General features: G+C 33.5%; 1 protein-coding gene across 1 annotated transcript; it reads right to left on the minus strand.

Annotated features, from left to right (window-relative positions):
* Positions 1-14,403: 14,403 nt before the first annotated feature.
* On the minus strand, positions 14,404-15,852 carry LOC130821514 (albumin-2-like). The gene is made up of 3 exons (XM_057687306.1): positions 15,773-15,852; positions 15,588-15,649; positions 14,404-14,969 (listed from the first exon to the last, which is right to left on the minus strand). The coding sequence occupies exons 1-3, from the start codon at positions 15,850-15,852 to the stop codon at positions 14,404-14,406; spliced, it is 708 nt and encodes a 235-aa protein (XP_057543289.1).
* Between the last annotated feature and the right edge of the window lie 4,232 nt (positions 15,853-20,084).

The raw sequence follows: 20,084 nt of genomic DNA on the forward strand, positions 1-20,084 counted from the left end.
TAATTTAATGACTTAATAACTTCATTAATTTCCATCCCATTGGATCACTTGTTTAGCAGTTTCAACACTTTTAATGATGATTCCTCAACTTAATTTACCATCATGCATAGGCAACTTAGCCACATAATTGGATCATCACTTGCTTACAAGAAACCTTTAAGACTTCTAGTTTATTAATGGTACTTAGTTAATAATCTGATTTACGTTAGACTTACTACTTAAATCCTTTCTTTACCAATAATCCCTAAATTTTAAGTTCATTTCCTAATTACTTTCATTAGTTACTCCAAACTTCAACTTCTCTCAGTTAAAGTCGTTCTCTAATGTTCCTGATATTTTAGACAAGCTTCCAAAGCCTTGGCTCTAATACCAACTGTAACCGCCTCGAATTATGAAGGCACACTAACTGGAATTTAGTATTAATCAAGCCGAAGCTTACTTTTGCCAACACAATTAAGGGGTTACTAAAAAGGTCAAACCAATATCCAAACAATATAACGGAAGTCTTAACTGTCCAAAATATAGGAAAATTACAACCAAATCGAAATAAGTCCGAAGTTCAAATTACATCCTTAAATTAGTCTAAATCTAAACTAATAGTCTCTCAAATACAATAAAGAGATCTAAACAAAAGGGGAGTGATACTCCAACTCGGGTTCAACTTCCGCTTGCATATCCATTCTCCGTCGAGGTGCCATAGGGGTTTACTCTAAAAACAAAACTATTGGAAAAACATACAAAGCATAGTATCAGCAAAAGGCTGAATATAAACACACTGGTGTCCGTCAAACAAGTTATTAAAATCTTTTTTTTTTTGAGTAAATTCCAGTTAGTGTTTTGCCTTCATAATTCGAGGCGGTTACAGAACCACTAACTGCTTGTTTGGACATTTCTGAAAGTGCATGTTGAACTGCTATTTTTTGCTGCAAGGTTTTTGATAGCTCCTTAAATTTGTACTTTTTGGCATCAACTTGTGTTCTTACATTTAGTGTTGTTGGTTTCTAAGATCTGTTTACCAGAGGTATAGACATTTAAGCAGTAAATGTTGTAATCAATTTCGATTTCCCAAAGAACTCTGAAACCTATCTGCCCAGAGTATGTTATGTTCTTTCTTTCTATTTTGGTCAGATTTTTGCCTTTTCTGATAAGTACTTTATGCTTATTAATCTATGTGTCGTCCAGGTTGGTCGTTCTGGAAGATATGGACACCTTGGGTTGGCTGTTATTCTAATAACATATGAGGATCGCTTTAATTTGTGAGTGTTGAGAACTGGCTTTCTTGGGAGCACCTTCAATTGGGATACTAAGAAAATCTTTTTTTTTCAGATACAAAATAGAACAGGAGCTTGGAATTCCTCCGCTTATGGATCAGTGTATCTACTGTCGTTGATAAAGCAGAAATCGTCTTATGGTGAGTGAGTGAAAATAAATATTAGTAATTTCTTTATTTCCTTAAATGTTGACTTCCTAGACTATGTGAATTGAAAGTGTAAATATTTATGAGAGAAATTAAAGTCACGTCAAGAAAACAAGACTGTTAGAGAATAGAAAAAGATAATAGAAGTATACAACTGTTAAGGGGAGGAAATGATTGCAATTTGCAAAACAATGGAGATGACTAAATCCTTTTTAAGATAATCAATTTTTGTAATGTATCACAAAACTCCATTTTTGTTATGTGTTAGGATTATTGAATAGATACTTAATTTCTCTCCACACTAGATGCATGAACAAAGTGTGCTTTCAAATGTTTGAAATGTCAACAAGAGATAACTTGAGGTTTATTTGAAGCCAATGTACTGTTAAAGATAGTTTTTGTGTTGGAAGTCAAAAAAGACAATTTGTGTCGGCTTTTAGACAATGAAAATGACCTTTATTTATATTTAACCAATATTTAACGCATTTCTTAAAATTTTGTGTATTAGGATTGTGCTATGTAATTGCTATACGATTTTGATCTCTTATTGGTTGGGGAATCTAGAGAATCCCTATTTTTATTTCTTACATGAAAACTCCACTTGAATAGCTTACTTATATTGCTTTCTAGAATGCAAACTGTCGCTGCAGCTGCGGACATATTATGGGATGGAAATGTGTATTTTTCTATCCTTCTCTTAGCTATCCCTCCCATCACCTATCGCACTCAAACTCCTGATTTGAAACACTAAGAGTTTGACGCTATCCATAAACTTTTACCTCCCGAGGTGGACTGAATTTGGACCTGATGATGAGGCCGAATTGGGTTGTTTGCGGAATTAAATTGGACCCTCTAAAAGCTATTGAAATTGAAAAAGATATGATCAGATTTCTCTGATCTTGGACATGAATTTTGAATCTTGCTATGTTCTCCCTTTGCTTTAGTCACAAAGAAAAGAAGATAGAAAAGGAAATGCTAAGCATCCTCCCACAAAAACTTTATTAATCATCAAAACTAAAGTCTGAATTACAATGAGAACATCCCTTTATATAGCGATGTGTATGCAAGAATAACAGCTATATTTAGCCTAACAAACTTCCTAAGCCTTATTAACAAAAACACGTGCCAAGCACTTATTAAAAACAGAAACAACGCATGGGAATAACTACACTAAGACTTGATCACTGATCTGGGTGACATGATACCTTGATTCTGGTCCTGTGGGCTCTGTGTGGGTTATCATAGCTTCTCTTGGGCCTTGACTTCTTGGTCCATGTACCAAGATGCCATCCCTTGAGTTTTGCTTGTCCTTGGTACACAGATTTGTTCTCCAGGTGTCGTGCAAGGTCAGCTGGCAGGCCATTTCTTCTGAACTTTGATTTTGTGGCCATTTATGACCTGTTATATATATATTTTATAGTAGTTGTAATATTAAGATAAAAATATATACACATAAAACAAATAAATAAAAATAAAAGAGCTGGAAATATTATATATAAAACTAAAGTTTATTTACAAAGTCACAAAAATTACGTATATTTAATCATTCATCTGGAGGAGGTGGAGGAGGGGGTTGATACAAATTGAGATGCGATTGAATTAATTTCAAAAAGAGTTCTTGTTCTCTTTGAATTAGTTCAGTCAGCCTTTGGTGAGTCTCATAGGCAGTCTGAGCATTTCTCATTCGTACCGCTTCCCATAATTGATTATTGAACTCCATTTTTCGTGCTTCTAAATCCGCAAACCTTTGTTGAATAGTGGCATCATAATCAGGTTGTGCAAGCTGAGAAGACGAAATATCCGTTGGCTCAGGAGGATAAATAATTTGAGAGGTGGACCAAACCCCAAATATATCTTTGCTTTTTTTGGTTTTTTTGTTTGAACCGTTTTCTACATTTTTTATAGCATCCAACCAAATTTCACTTGGGTTGCGGGTTGGATGCTACTCCATCAAAGAACGATATTCATCCTTTAATAAAACAATGAAATCAATTACCAATAAACAAAGTATTAATTGATACTTAAAAAAAAAGAAATAAACAAGTTTAATAGATTATTATGTTAACTTTTTGTTAATTGCTATTAGTCCATTGGGAACAATCCCCTGTTTCATTGTCAAAGACCCCATGTGTTCGTGTAAATATTTCATAGGTTGTGGGTCGTTGATCTTTCGATTGTTCCTGAAATATAAAAAAAAACGATTTAAAATTAAACAAAAGATAAAAAAAAATGCAATATAATACTACTTAATTAACTAAATACTCACCAAATCCCGCATTGTTTAGGCGTGCGGGAATGAGCCACTTATATGGGTGGCTTCAGCTTTCTCTCTACCTTCACGTCTATTGGAGGAATTCCTAGTCGAAACGACTTTATTATCTGGCGTTCCCAATCAGCCTTCCATCGCCCCCAGGTCTCATTATCGATGGAAGGAGGTTTAAAATCAGGCTTGTTTTTCAACGTCCTGCGCCATTTGAAAAGCATATCCGCATAGCTTTGCGGCTTTTTCCTCCCATGACCTTCGAACGAAATGTTCGAGGCGAGGGTCCCATTTGTATTGTTTCTAAATACATAAATGTTTCATCAAATAAAAAACTTTAAATAATTTATATATAAAAAGTCTAAAAATAAACAACTAAATAATAATTTTAACTTAAATTCATTAAAATAAAAATCTTTGGTGGGTTTGGTCACACCCTTCCAACTACTACCTTCGACATCTTGTCTATAATTAAAGGTAGCCCTTATTTGTGATGCAATGGTATTCCCGGATATCGGATTAAATCTTACAATAATTAACAAAATTAGTTTACAATGAAATTTTAATATTGAAAAAATATTAATGATAATAAGATTATAAAAATATTTATTTGTTTCTGGTTGGTAGCCATGGAAGATTCGGACGAGGATCGTCTCCATCGTCCTCTTCCGTATTATGTATGGAATCACTTGGAGTATTTTCACTACTCCCATGAACTCGGTTACTGTTGTCTTCTTCGCTATTGTTGTTGTTGCTAGTCGACAAATTATTCAAGAAGATGTCGCTAGCCCAATCATTAGGGTCGCTGCTTATTTTGCCTATAATATTTATTTCAAACCCTAATATTATTTTCAACTAAAATTAATCTCATCTATACCATAAAATGTCCCAAATTTATCTACGTAATGAATTTTATCATCCCAAACTAAACATTACTATGTATAGTATTAAAGTAATTCGAAAATTACATTTAAAAATAATAAAAAAAATTGTTTTTATTAACATATTCAGCTCTTGTATTAGTGGTTGAAGATATAAGTCAATGTTGTGCTTTGGATTATTCGGCCCAGAGACAATCACGGTCAAAAACATATACGGCTTCTTCATGCACATCCATGGCGGAAGATTGTATGGTGTGACAATGACAGGCCACGATAAATACACAGACCAAGCCGCACATTTCGAGTCTCCATTGCAGAGTCTGGATGCATGTCGTTAAATGTCAACCACACTTCAGCATCGGACGGATGTATCATCTCTCCATATTTAGTGCGGTGCGCTGCATGCCACCTCATATGCCTAGCTGTTGCCTCTGAAGCATACAATCTTTGTAATCTGGGGCCCAGGAGGAAGGGAAATAATGAAATTGTTTTCGCGAAACTTTATCGCCTTTACTGCTTCTTCTCCATCTAGAAGTTCCACAAATATAACAGCAAGTTGCATTCGCATTATTCCCCTAAGATATCATACATCCGTTAGGACAACAATCTACCTTCTCAACGGGTAATCCAAGGGCAGCTATTTATTTTTTCGTTTCATAGAAGTTGTTTACCATCATATTCTGTTCTGGTAACACTTCGTTCACAATAGCACAAATATCGTCGTAACACCTCTCAGTGAGACGATGGTCTGTCTTCAGGTTTGTAAGTCGACCAATAATAGACATCATGGTGTGATTTTTACAACCTTCAAATAAGGAACTATTTACAGAATTTAACATTTCAAAGAACTATCGACACTGAGGGTTTGAATATTCGTCAACGTGTACCGATGGTTCATTAACTACTGACACTACATCATACTGGGAGGGAAGAAACTGATGGTAAGTGTCTGGATATACACTAGCTACTGCATCATGCACCATCTGTGAGTATGGATTTGGATTGTTTGACGATTGCTCTCCCACTACCACTACAACATCAGATGTTGTTCTTATCTCTGTATTTTGATGATATTCCCACTCATAGTAATTTTCAACAAACCCCCTTCTCATTAGATGTTCTCTTATTTTATCTGCTTCCTTATAACAACAATTTTTAGACTTTTTACAAGGACATTTAATCTCAGAAATCATGCTTTTTGTATGAGCAAAATCTAAAAAACTCTTCCAACCCTCTCATAAATCTTAAACTAAACTTTCCATTTTTTCGTCGGTTGTACATCCAACTTCTTTGTTGCCTAAAATTCATTTTTAACACCTATGTATAATATAATAATATAATTATTCAACTCATTAGTAAAGTAAGTTAATGACAATAAAAATATATAAAACAATTCATGAAAATAACAATATATGATAATAATATAATTATCCTAGTAAAAATTATTGAAGGAAATTAATGACAATAAAAATAAAATATTAAATAATAAAAAATATAAAAAACTCAAGTAAATAACAAAGGAAAAAGAATATATACTAATTAAATAATCAAGTTAAATCAAATTAATGACAATAAAAATTAAATATAAATAATAAAAATAAATAAAAAATAAGCCACATAATAGAATAAGAAAATTACTAACCTCTTCTAATTCTTTAGTTTCCGAAATATACAATGCACAACAATTATGCGTCTTATTTATACAAAACATGTAGACAACACGACGATTACAAACCCATTGTCATGTATGGAATTAAAATTCAAAACATATGGCGACCAAAGGGCTTCCAAACGTTCCGTCGCCTATATTTAATAAAATAAAAATATAAAACAAAAAAACATGTTGACATGGCGATTAAGAGCTTCGTCGCCAACAATTAAAAAAAAAATTCCGGTCCTCCTGGCGACCATATGGCGACCACCATAACCCGTCGCCCACTATTAAAATAAAATAAAAAAAATACTGTCTTTCCGAGCGACTAAATGGCGACCATATAGCCCGTCGCCATTCTATTAAAATGAAACAAAAGAATAAGTGCCTTTGGCGACTAATTGGCGACCACGTAGCCCATCGCCAAAATACTTTCCCATATGGCCACTAATCTGGCCCTCGCCTTGCCGTAGCCAAAATACTTTCCATAGCTATTTCAATAGTTATTTGTAGTGACCTGGATTGGGAAGCATATCCGGCAATGGCACAGTGGCTGCAGTCAAGGGAGTAGCCGCCTGCTTCCCCGCTGACTTAAGCACTGAAACCCAACTGAGACCAACTGTAGGTTGGCCGGAACCTGAAGGAACAGAAACAGGAACACGAGCTAGACGGGCATCAGAAAATCGCACAGACGACTGGAAAAGGGACTTCTCCAGTGAAGAAGACGGCTCCCTCTAAGAACAGCTGACAGGTGACGGCTTCCTCGGGACGGCTTGTATCTTCGCCGGCCTGCCTCTCCTGCCCATGGCCGGAATCCGTTGAGATTCAGAAAGGAGAAGTCGGGCAAGTGAAAATCGCTAGAGAGAGAAGATGCGGAAGAGTATTATTATTATTCTTATTATTATTATTATTATTATTATTATTATTATTATTATTATTATTATTATTTTTTTTTTTTTATTTTTATTTTTATTATTATTCTTATTATTATTATTATTATTATTATTATTATTATTATTATTATTATTATTATTATTATTAAATTTTTGGCCAGAATAAAGGACTATATATACTACCTATAAATTGCAATCCTTTCCAACTTAATTGCATTAGTATAGAAAACAAGGTCCACCATCAATGAAGGGTTTCCCTTGCCCACACTTCATGTGCATTAAAGCTGAAAGGACCCACACTCCCTATTGTAGCACTTTATTATTATTATTATTATTAGTTAAATTCCCGTGTAAAATACGAATACTTAAATACTTATATGAACAATGATATTATTTTATAAAATTAATTCATTTACAACATACACTTAATTATTAATCTTTGTACTGTTATGATATTATCATAATCAAAGTGAATAAATAATTTATCATACAACAATATCAAAACAACACTTAATTATAATAGATTAACTCATTGAGTTTACCTTCACAAATGAATTGTGTTTCCTTTGACTAGAATGAAAACCTTGTTAATCCTCATCATCTTTATCACCCTCAGAAAAAAAAAAGGTTTGAGGTTTTAGAAAAAAATAAAATAAAATAAAATAAAATAAATAAAAAAAATCAATTGTAATCTTATTTTACTCATCATAAGGCTGTGCCGGATTTCATTGATAAACATTTGAACACAAGGAGTTATAATGGGGAGAGTCGACATCATCATACCCATGCCCCTTATAGGAAACTATGATCAGGATTTAAAGAGGAAAGAATGACGATAACTAATACTTATAAAGAAGAGTGCGGTCAAAGAGTCCCTTGATTCAAGTAAGATATTCAAAGAGTGTCAGAACCTGCAACAACTCGGAAAGTTTGCAACTTAGACACACGATGACCTTTAACAACAAATCAAAAATAGAAATAGAAATAAGATGCACATAAACAAAAAAAAAATAAAAATAAAAAAAATAAAATTAAAAATAAGAAATGAAAGGTAAAAATATAATAGGGAGAGTATTAGTCAGAAATTTGAATATGACTTAACATCTATGTTTACCCATTCACAAGCATACTTCACAAAAATTCATTTAAGACTATCCAGTCCAATGATTTTTATAACTAAACAAAATTTGAATATGACTTAACATCCACTATTTTATCTAGGTTTCCTTAATTTCTAATTAATTTATCTACCTCTCCGACAATCAAATTCCTTTAATCTTCTACCTAACTAACTTTGTTCTCCTACTATAAAATTTATTTACCCCTTAAATATTCACCCTCAATCTCCGACAATGTTTTCTAATCAAAAATCATGTGCTGAAAATCGAAATGTTATAGCATTAAAAAAAACTACCTATTCTATACCACCTTTTACAAAAAACTACCTATTCAAATTTCTGTTGCGAAAAACTACCTAAACCGTCAAGTTTTGGTTTGACCAAACAAGTTTTTTGCACGAGATGTTATAATTTGCACTTAAGTGACGATTGCTCCACTCTCCATAGCTTATTCCTTTCATTCTATTTGCTTCTCATTGTTCATGGCGTTAATCTATGCATGCAACAATTTATTCAAGGTGAAGATTTAGCATTTACTCTTCTAATCTATTGATAAGTTAATTGTTCTTCATCGATTGCATTAAACCAACAAGGTATAATTTCTTCTTCTCTTTGCTGCATGGATATGTATAATTATCTGCTTCTCACATTTTCTTACTCCTTTAAATTATTTGATTTTATCAATCTACTAACATAACGAAGATTAGATTTTTTTTTATCAATCTAAACACAAGTTCATCTTTAATTTTTTAATAATGGCGAAAAAGAGGAGAATGGTGAAGAGAATTACATTTGATTTTAAATGGGTAACTAAATACGGGTATTTTTTTTCCTTAAATTTCTTGATTGTTTGTTATGATTTAATTGATTGACCTTGTCTTTAATCTTGATTTTTTAGTATTTGCTTCTTTTGTGTGTTTAATTGTAGAAACTATACTACTATTATTTAACCTATGAGATAATGAATCCAATCAATATTAGATGGTTTTGATGATTTTTTTGTGAATATGAATTACAAGACAAAGTATAGACAATTAGATCCATCTATCAGAATAAACATACTCAGCCCCTCAATTTGGTATCCAATTCAAAAAACTTGTATGTCTTGAACCTCCGTTCAGGATTCTCCTTGGTCCACAAAGTTTTCTTTGCAAAAGGAGCACCATAACCACACTTATCGACTTTCCCTTTTCCTATTGAAGAATATGAGGGCATGGTTTGAATGCAATAAATAAGGAAGAAGATGTAAGAGTTAGGTAATAACAGGGGATGAAATCTACTTAAAAATATGGAAAAATGGACTTAATTAATAAGGGAAGGGAAAAGAGAAAAGAACAGGAAATTGGAAGGAAAATAGAACAAATACAGAGGGAAAAGTAGATTTAGTAACATCACGTGGGAAAAACGTGCTTGGTTAAAAAAAAATTTAGAGGTCAACAATCGGATTCTGTCACGTGGTAGAGTTTTGCATACGTTTGGGTCATATAAGGTAGTTTTTCACAAAAAAAAATTAGAACAAGTAGCTTTTTTTACAAAAGGTGGTATAGAATAGATAGTTTTTTTTATTTTATATATATATATATATATATATATATATATATGTATATATATATATATATATGTATATATATATATATATATGTATATATATATATATATATGTATATATATATATATATATGTATATATATATATATATATGTATATATATATATATATATGTATATATATATATATATGTATATATATATATATATATATATATATATATATATATATATATATATATATATATATATATATATATATATATATATAATTTTCTCGAATTTTAATGTATTTTTTGAACAAACCATATGTATTTCATTTTTTCAAATTTGATGTAATATTTATCGTTTTTGATGAACATTATCACTAATGTTAAGTATTATTGTAAACATTATCACTAATGTTAATTAGGTATCAAGACTGTCGCTCCTACTACAAATGCTCTAATTAAATACATCATTCCCTTTTAAATCCATTGAGTATTATGACTTATCTCTAACCATTCAATCACTCGACTGAGTCGTTGCCCCACGGAACGGGTTGCTTCAGTAAGCTGTTTGGTAGAATACACAAGGGAAAGCTAATCCCAAGGCAACTACCGACCAAGACGTTGCTCGATATCTTAACGGGTCGTTGAAGTTAAGAGTATGCATACCCCCATGGTGGCCCTCATTAGGATTGCGCCAATGGAGACCAAATTACCCTATTAGGTACCAATTTTCGATTTTCCTTATTAAGAATATCCTTTTCACAACTCTATTGGGTATTCCAAACCAATTCCTTAAAATAAGTTTTTATTAATTTTTAAATTAGTTATTTGTGACAAACCTAACCAGATGGCGCTATATTGTATTTGTAAAGTTATTTAACTAGGAATGTAAAAATGAATAATAACATGTATTTAAAATGGAGGAAGCATAAAGTATGAATTATGTACTATAGGCGACTATAAAATAGCACATATACTATGAAATAGAAAATAAAAATGAGACTTCTTTGTTTATACTTATGGGGATTAACAAGGCACATGCAATTTCCTTGCTCACATTTACTTTTGAAGAGCAGTAGTATTATAATGTCACAAACTTTCATTTAATAATACTTTAACAAGTGTGTTCATATTAGGTTTAATGTAGATAAAAATTGAATAACTTTCTAGGGTATGGCTATGTAAATTAAAGGTAATATGGAAAGAAAGTCTACTTTCTATTTTGCCTCTCATACGATTTGTTGGCTGCTAATTATGTGACTTTTACGATAGAGTAAACACAAGGCAAAACGGCGTACTTCTTGACAAGGATGATAGATTAAAAGGTAAAGCTCGAGAGATTAAAAAAGAGTACAAGAAAGACCGAAGATTTCTTAAAGAATATGATTGGAAAATTATACTGCCTCTAAACCATTATAGATGTCCCATTTGCTTGGGCACGGTTATTAAGGGTGGTGTGGGGTCCATTAAAAAGGTGGTAGTTGGGTATTTTCAAGTAATTGGATTAATTGTTAATGATTCCCTCCTTTTGCTTAATAAAGTGGATATAATGAATTTTGGAGGGAAAATTAGGTTTCACATTGTTTGGGAATTAATTGACATTAATACATTTCCGTAATTGTTATAATTAACCAACCATTAAACTAATTAATTTAAATTACAAAAAATTACATCAAATAAATTACAAAAACCATCAAAATCATAAAATAAACTAAGTCTTCAATTCTTCCTTGATTTCTTCAACGTTTTTTGAACTGCAATTGAAAACGAGCAACCCTCTCGCCACATGCGCATGCGGATATTAAATCTTTCGTTGACTTCAGATTCATAAAAAAACAAACACGGTATGCATTTAGTGTTTAAAATGAATTAAATAGCTACAAAATAAACTAATGAAAAGAAGCCATCAATGAAACTGGAAGAAAAATACACGGATGAAAAGAAGCCATCAACCCAGAGAGTTGACAATTAGTTTTGGTGGAATGGCGCCAAACTAAAAAAAAATTGCGCCTGTACAACACCTCAAAACACTAAGAATCAGTGCATCTATATATGACAGCATTAAATAAAGAAATCAGCACCTCCAATTAATTTCCACCAACCCACATTGAAGTACATAGAATGGTTATAAAAAAAGAGCTATAATTTTAGTAAGATTCAAATAATGCATGAGCTTTTAATGTCACTAAACAGTAAAGGGAAGCTAGCATATGGTTTCATCAATGAAATTGCCAAGAAGTACGATGTGCATAAGAGGACAATTAGAAGGATATGGAGACAGATTCGGGATCAAAAAAATAATCAAGTTACAATTAATGTCAACAACAAGAAGAAAGGCAGCAAAGGAAGGCCATCCATCCCCTTTGATGAAAACAAATTCAAATCAATTGAAAAAGTGAAGAAGACAACTTTAAGAGCACTGTCAAGGGCCATGGGAGTTAGCCAAACAACAATCTGCAGATGGAAAACAAAAAAGTACTTTCGAAAGCACACCAACGCCATTAAACCGTTACTTACAGACAAAAATAAACTCAATAGGTTAATTTTTTGTCTTAGTAGTTGCATTTTAGATGAGCAAACAAGCAACTTCACATTTAATGATATGTCAAATGTAGTGCACATGGATGAAAAGTTGTTTTATATTACGAGGACACAACAAACATTTTATCTAACTCAAGATGAAATAGAGCCATATAGAGAAATCCAATCTAAAAGATTTGTCCCCAAGATCATCTTTATGTGTGCCATTGCAAGACCAATCTTTTCTAGTGAAGGTGAGATGATTTTTGATTGAAAGATAGGCATATTTCCTTTTACACATGATGTGGCAGCACAAAGGAGTTCAAAAAACAGGAAGAGAGGAGAGCCAGAGACCAAACCAATACAATCAATCACTAAAGATCACACAAGAGACATGATTATGCACAAGATACTACCAACAATTAGACGTAAATGACCACCACATTTAAGCAAAACAATTTTTGTTCAATAGGACAATGCTAAACAACATATTTTAGATGATGATGAAGTGTTTAGAGAGGTGGCCACACTTGATGGATTTAGCTTCCACTTAGTGCAACAACCTCCTAATGCACCAGATATGAATGTGTTTGACTTAGGGTTGTTTAGGTCAATACAATCGTTACAACATCAAAAATCAGCATACAACTATGCACAATTAGTAAACGCAGTGACTACAACATTTGACAATCAAAAATCAATAGAAGGAAATGTCATATAACAATTTATTGATGGCTTCAAAAACAAAATGAAAACAAATTCATCTCAGAAAACAAATTGAACTCATCACAGATAACCCAAATCCCATACTAATTGCCTCCTACATTTGGTAAGAACATAGCCTCCTAAACATAATGTTTGGTGGCTTATGAACTAAAAACCCTAGATTGGTGGCAAAATGAATGGATTTAGGGATTTTGTAGCTATAATCAATTGTTGACCCTAAAAAAAAATCATAGGGCAACAAAAACAGAACACGAACATAGACATGCATACCATACAAACCACATAAACAAAATCATCATTAGTCATAGAGGAAAGATGTATCCATACGCGAAAATGGGCCTCAAACATCTATATCAGACAGCAATTCATCATCATCCAATGATTCTTCATCTAAGCAAGGGAACTAGTTCTCAATGTATAGATCTTGAAGATCCAGTTCTAAATCAAACATACCCTGTATTTCTTCATCTTCAAAAGTTATATTTCTTTCCCATTTAGGATCCGTTTCAACAGAAGTCGTAGAAGATGGAGGTAGGCGATTGTAGAAATCGAACCATGAGTTAGGAGATCCAATCGTAGGATCACTTTCTTGGGACGAAGACAACCAAGAAAGACAAGACCTTGGTGACGCCATGTTCGGAAAACCCAGAAAAGTAAAGAACAAACCCAGATTTAAAAAACCCATAAAATTATTAGGGTTTCAAAGAAGACGAAGATGGTGGAAAAAAAATGAAGATGAAGATAATAAACCGTAAACAGTAAGAATGGGGATGAAGATGAAGATCATTGAAGAAGATGAAGAAAAATACAGACGTTGAGGATGAAGATGAGAGAGAGGGAGAGATAGGGTTTCAGTAGAGTAAATAGGAGAATTAAAAAAGGGAGGAAATGATTAAGATTATTGATGTTGGGTTATATTGTTAATTATTTTGGGTTAGTAGGGTTTACGGGGGTAAATTCGTAATTACGTGTGTGAACTAAGGGTAATTAAGTAAAAAAAGATTGACAAAAATAGAAATGGGACAACTAAAAAGACTTTGCCAAATAAGAAAATGGGACATCTAAAATGGTTCGGAGGGAGAATGAATAATCAAGACTTAATAATTGAGCTGGCCTGGTACAAAATTAGAATGAATAGAAAAGAAATAATAGTATTACATTGAGTAATACAAGTTGTTGGAGTAAAGAGCATAATACTATTTTTGAATACAACTTAGAATTATTAATTCCATACAACATAAACTTAGCATTACTAAAATAGAAGGAAACAATTAATAATGAAATTGATTAAGGATATGATTGGTTTTCAGGGGAGGCAGAAAACATTGATTATCCTTGGATTATTTGATTAAACATAAACAATATAGTAGCAATTACTGAATTAGAAAAACATTATCAGATCAATGATTAGAACGAGGCAACATGCTTCCTAAACCAGTCCAGTAGCTCTTGATTTTTGCCAAGTTGTCTAGTTTCTCCGTAGCGGTGCCAGGTGTGTAGGTGACACGAGCATAGGTATCTCCTTTAAAAATGTATACCGAATTCGGATAAGTATCATGATCCAAAGAAAAGGAACCATCTATGCTTTTTTCAAAGATAGTCCCTCTTAATGTCACCCAGTTTTGGCGTATGGGGCTACTGTTCAACAGTTTTCCAGCACCCTCATAGAAGATACGAGCATAATTATCTCCCTTAAATAGGTAAAATTCATAAGGACGTGATGTCTCAAATGCAGCATCCAACCCATTCGCAAAAACAGTACCCTTCAAATAAGGGAATACCTCTTCAATTGGGGAAGGCCCTACCAAGAGCTTGTTCTTTGGGTTTTTTAGACCGTAAGACCATTTGGCACAAAGGTTATCGGAGAAGATAAATGCAACTCCTTCTTCTACAGAAGGGAAAGCACAATCTATTCCTTTGTCTCCAAAAATTGTGTCCTTAAGAGATGAATATTCATTCACTTTGGCTGGTTCATATAATATTGTGTCATTATATGTACCTGGATTCACTTCTTCAATGATATATTCCTTCTTCATGAATATATAAGCTTGGTTTTTGTGTCATGATCTGAAAGCAGCGGTTACATAAATTGGGCTTGACATTTTCCTTAATTCCTTTATTTCTTTAATACTTGAAAATCCCTACCCTTGCGAAAATTTTCAACTACTCGTGTTGATGTACAAATCATTTTTTGGTTATTTGCATTGCTTTTATTCAATTTATATTTATATTCATCAAACAAAACAAATACACTGTACCTCTTTACTTTATTATTATTATTATTATTATTATTATTATTATTATTATTATTATTATTATTATTATTATTATTATTATAGATTAGACACAGGGAAGGGAAGTGTGAACTAGAACTAACTTATAACCAATCAGGATCATTATTTCATCTAAGCTTAACATGATTATATACAACCATAGAGAGATTAATTAATTCAATATACAGTTGCTAACTTGAAATTAATTAAGAAAAAAAAATCTGATTTCAGTGATTAATTGAATGAACTAAAAATGATCTTAATAGAACACTAAAAAGGAAGAAAGAGAAGAGGAGTGTGAGTTTGTATACCTCTTGAATTAGTTTGATAAGTAAAGGCTTCATATTGTGTTACAAAGTCCTTTGAACTTCCTCTGTTAGGAATATCAATCACCTCCAATTGATTAGTATAATTGGGGGCTGTAATTAGAGCCTAATTAAGCAATCTGTGTATATAAATATTGTTGTAATTATCTCATGATATATATAAGAATTACTCTGTTATTATGAACTTGGTATCAGAGCCGAGGTTCCGATCTCCGGCGACCGGCAACCTATAAAACTCATCATCTACCATGGAACCCGTTAACAAAGCTGTTATTCAAAACCCGGTAACCATGGAAGATTTAATGCAACTGTTTACACAGTTAAACACCAAAAAATCCACCAAAGAAACTCAGAATTTCCAACCAATTCAAATTCCAGAAAAATTGAATCACAAAAATTTCACAAAATGGGCAAAGCTAATGCAACTGGAACTCGATGGCAGGGGAAGGCTCAACCACATCACAGCCTCCCCGCCAAGCCAAGAGGATCCAGATTACTTAAAATGGTCACAACGGGATTCATTAGTAATCTTGTGGATAATTGGAAACATAGATCGAGAATTGAATAATAAATTTCTTGATTACCCTACCGCAAGAGACTTGTTGAATGGGATCGAAACACCATACGGAGGGACCAAACACGGATTCCAAATTTTTGACCTTATGGTCAAAGCAAACAAAATTCAGTAAGGAGAAGATCCAATTGATGTATACTACAGCAAACGTACCGGAATCTGGAAGGATATTGACAGACGTTCACCGAATCCGATGAACAGTCCAGAAGACAAAACGACTTACAATCGAATAGCCCAACAAAACCGACTGTGTCAGTTCTTAGCAGGGGTAGATGAAACTCTTGATAAGGATCGACGGGATATTCTCAATCGAGAACCTCTTCCAACACCGGAGGAGGCGTTCGCGATAATAAGGAGAGAGATAAACCGGCAAGGGATTATAAGCACCGAACCACCAAAACCCTCACAAATGGAATCATCGGGAATTGGTGGTGGGTTTGCTGTGAGAGGAAGAACGGAGAAACCCATTTTCCGTCGAGATGATGAGAAATCGGAACTCAGATGCACCCATTGTGGGGGTGCGAGACACACCAAGAAGGGATGTTTCGATATTATCGGCTACCTAGAATGGTGGGGAGATCGAAAGAAGAAAGGAGAGAGAAGGAGCACGGCGGCCGTGGGTACCAGTGAGGCACCAGCAGCTGGCGTAGAACACGGAGGAACAACAGGCGGTCGTGGATCCTTTACGTCAGGTATGACAGAGAAAACAAAGGAGGAAGGTAAGGTTTATGAGTTTCAAGATTTATGTTTATATGGCTCAAGTTCTCATTTATGTTATAATCCCACTTGTCAAAATAAGTACTCAAGCTCATTCCCTTTATGGCCCAATACAAATCTCAAGCCTATCTCACAAACCGTGAAACATGAAAATAATGAAACCAACTCATACCATGTAGGACTAGTTTCCAAACCGAACAAAAATACCAGATGGATTTTTGATTGTGGAGCAACTGACACTATGACGTTTGATGCCAGTGACCTTGAAACTATTCTGTCACCAGAAAAAATTCACGTACAAACAGCCAATGGAGAGGTAATTAAAACAGAGGTGTCGGGTGTTGTCAAAATTTTGGATAGCATCTAATTAACAAATTGCCTTTTCAAACCAGACTTATCCCAAAAATTACTTTCCGATAGCCAATTGAAAAAGGATTTAAACTGTATTATTAACATGAATTCTTCTGGTTGTACTATTCAGGATGCTCGGACAGGGGAGATTATTGGGCATGGTACTGAGGAGGGTGGACTATATTATGTTACTCAGATGCATCACCAGGGTAGAGCAACGCTTGTTCGCGGGACGATTGAACAACAGCTTTGGATGTGGCATAAGCAACTAGATCATCCGTCTTTAGGATACCTTAAGAAACTCTTCCCTAATCTTTATAGTTCAAATGTTCCTTTTGATTGCTAAGCTTGCATTCTTGCTAAGAGTCATAGACATTTTTATCCAAACAGTGATAGTAGAACTGATAAACCATTTGTTTTAATTCATTCGGATGTGTGAGGATCAGCTCCCACGTTCAATAATCATGGTTTTTTATATTATGTTACATTTATTGATGATTGCACTAGAATGAGTTGGGTGTATTTCCTTAGAAACAAGTCTGATGTCTATAAGACTTTTGTCTCTTTCTATAAAATGGCACAAACACAATTTCAAACCCAAATTAGAATTCTTCGATCTGATAATGGTACTGAGTATAAGAATATTGACATGAACCTTTTTAATGACACAAATGGTCTTATCCACCAAACCACATGTCGTGATACCCCATAACAAAACGGGGTAGCAGAAAGAAAAAACAAAACTCTGTTGGAAATGACCCCGGCCATAATGATATAATCCGCTGTTTTTGCTTATTACTGGCCTGAAGCCATCTCCACAGCCACCTATCTTACCAATCGCCTTCCTACAAAGAGCCTAAATTTTTCTACCCCGTTAGATACCCTAAAAACTCATGCCAATATTCCTTCTACTCATTCATTACCACCTCGAGTCTTTGGTTGTGTTGTGTATGTTGATTTGCCTAAACGAGAAAGAAATAAACTTGAACCACGGGCTGTTAAGTGTGTCTTTGTGGGATATGGGACTACTCAAAAGGAATACCACTGTTTCAACCCAGTTACTAAACGGTTATATACTACCATGGATTGTGATTTTGTTGAAACAGAATTCTATTACCACCACCTTCGATCTAAGGGGGAGAGTCCTAATGAGGATATAGATCTAAGTTGGTTAGTCTACCCAGAACTGAGTGATCTCGACGCAAAAGAACAAGTAGGCAATACCACGAAGGCAACTAATAACATTATACAGTTCAATTTCAACAATATTGTGCTTGATTCAACTGTGTCTGGGTCTCCAGTTCAGAAAGGCATTGAGGAGTGAAAACTGGAGATCAGCAATGGAAGAAGAGATAAATGCACTAATCCGGAACAACACTTGGGAAAAGTGCACATTACCCATTGGAAAAAGACCTGTTGGCTGCATGTGGGTCTTTACAATTAAGCACGGAGCAGATGGCAGCATTGAGAGATATAAGGCAAGGCTGGTAGCAAAAGGATACACACAGACTCATGGGATAGACTACGATGAGACCTTCTCTCCAGTAGCAAACTTCAACACCATTAGAGTTCTTTTCTCGATTGCGGAAACCGAGATTGGCCCTTATATCAATTCGATGTAAAGAATGCATTTCTTCATGGAGACATGTTCAATGAGGTATATATGGAAGCCCCACCAGGATTCTCGTATGGTTTACATGTAGAGATAGACAGACATTTCATTAAAGATCATCTCGACGGAAAAATAATAACTCTACCCTTTGTTCGGTCAGAAGACCAACTAGCCGATATTCTAACAAAATCTATTTCCACACAAGCAGTTGATCAAGTATTGAGCAAGTTGGATGTTAGGGATGCTACCATTCAACTTGAGGGGGAGTGTTAGAAAGTCCTTTAAACTTTCTCTGTTAGGAATATCAATCACCTCCAATTTATTAGTATAATTGGGGGCTGTAATTAGAGCCTAATTAAGCAATCTGTGTATATAAATATTGTTGTAATTATCTCAAGAATTACTCTGTTATTTCAACTTATTGAATCGGAGATGAAATGGAATATTATTTTCTTGGCAATATATTGATGATTACAAGTGGGGTATTAACAACTTATCATATTAATCAAGTTGACAACTTGCGTAAAATTAATATTCTCATATTTAGTTTCAAAAAATTTGATCAAGGGTTACTTAGTTTTTTGGTGAACTATCATAATTAATACTACATTTGTGTTAACATTGCTAATTTAATCTGTTTTTACATTATTAAATTGATTAATTATAATCTTAAAAGTGATTATTTATAGTTTTAAAGTGATCAATTTTAAAGTGGAGTCTTAAAGTAATCACTTATAACATCAAATGATCAGTAACAATCTTATAGTGATTAATTAGAAAAATAGACTGATTATATAGATTCATCTCAGAGTCGGGCGATCTTTTACACGACTTGCTAATAAGCAAGGCAAAATTTTGAAAATAAAATATTTACACCCACAAATAGGTTTTTTCGAGAGACACTACTCTTATCCAAGATACTTGCTCTAAATTCCGAAAAGCAACCATCTAAAATAATTTTTTGAGATTAAAGGAGAGTACTTTTTCATTTGATTGAAAATAATTAATTGGATGAAAGAAGGCTAATCTTTCATCTATATCATTTAACAGCCTAAGTCAATAGACCTGCAAGCAAGCATATGTGATGCTTCTTAAATATTTTTAAAAATTCAACCTTTTTACTCAAATGGTTGCTAATTGCAATGATCCCACCTTAATTAAATCTATTGTTGCGGCTATATTGAAAGAAAAATCTTCATTACCATGAAATAATATAGGAAACTTTCGA

The sequence above is a fragment of the Amaranthus tricolor genome, chromosome 8 (assembly GCF_026212465.1).
Source record: "Amaranthus tricolor cultivar Red isolate AtriRed21 chromosome 8, ASM2621246v1, whole genome shotgun sequence".
NCBI classification, from domain to species: domain Eukaryota; kingdom Viridiplantae; phylum Streptophyta; class Magnoliopsida; order Caryophyllales; family Amaranthaceae; genus Amaranthus; species Amaranthus tricolor.

Excerpts from the sequence above, each read along its gene's own strand:
- LOC130821514 (XM_057687306.1), bottom strand. The coding sequence starts at position 15,852 with ATGGTAGATGATGAGTTTTATAGGTTGCCGGTCGCCGGAGATCGGAAC. Across the intron at positions 15,650-15,772 it reads ACCAAGTTCATAATAACAGA|AGGAAGTTCAAAGGACTTTG; the intron begins GTAATTCTTATA and ends TATTCCTAACAG. Across the intron at positions 14,970-15,587 it reads TTATCAAACTAATTCAAGAG|CCAAAGTGAATGAATATTCA; the intron begins GTATACAAACTC and ends TATATGAACCAG.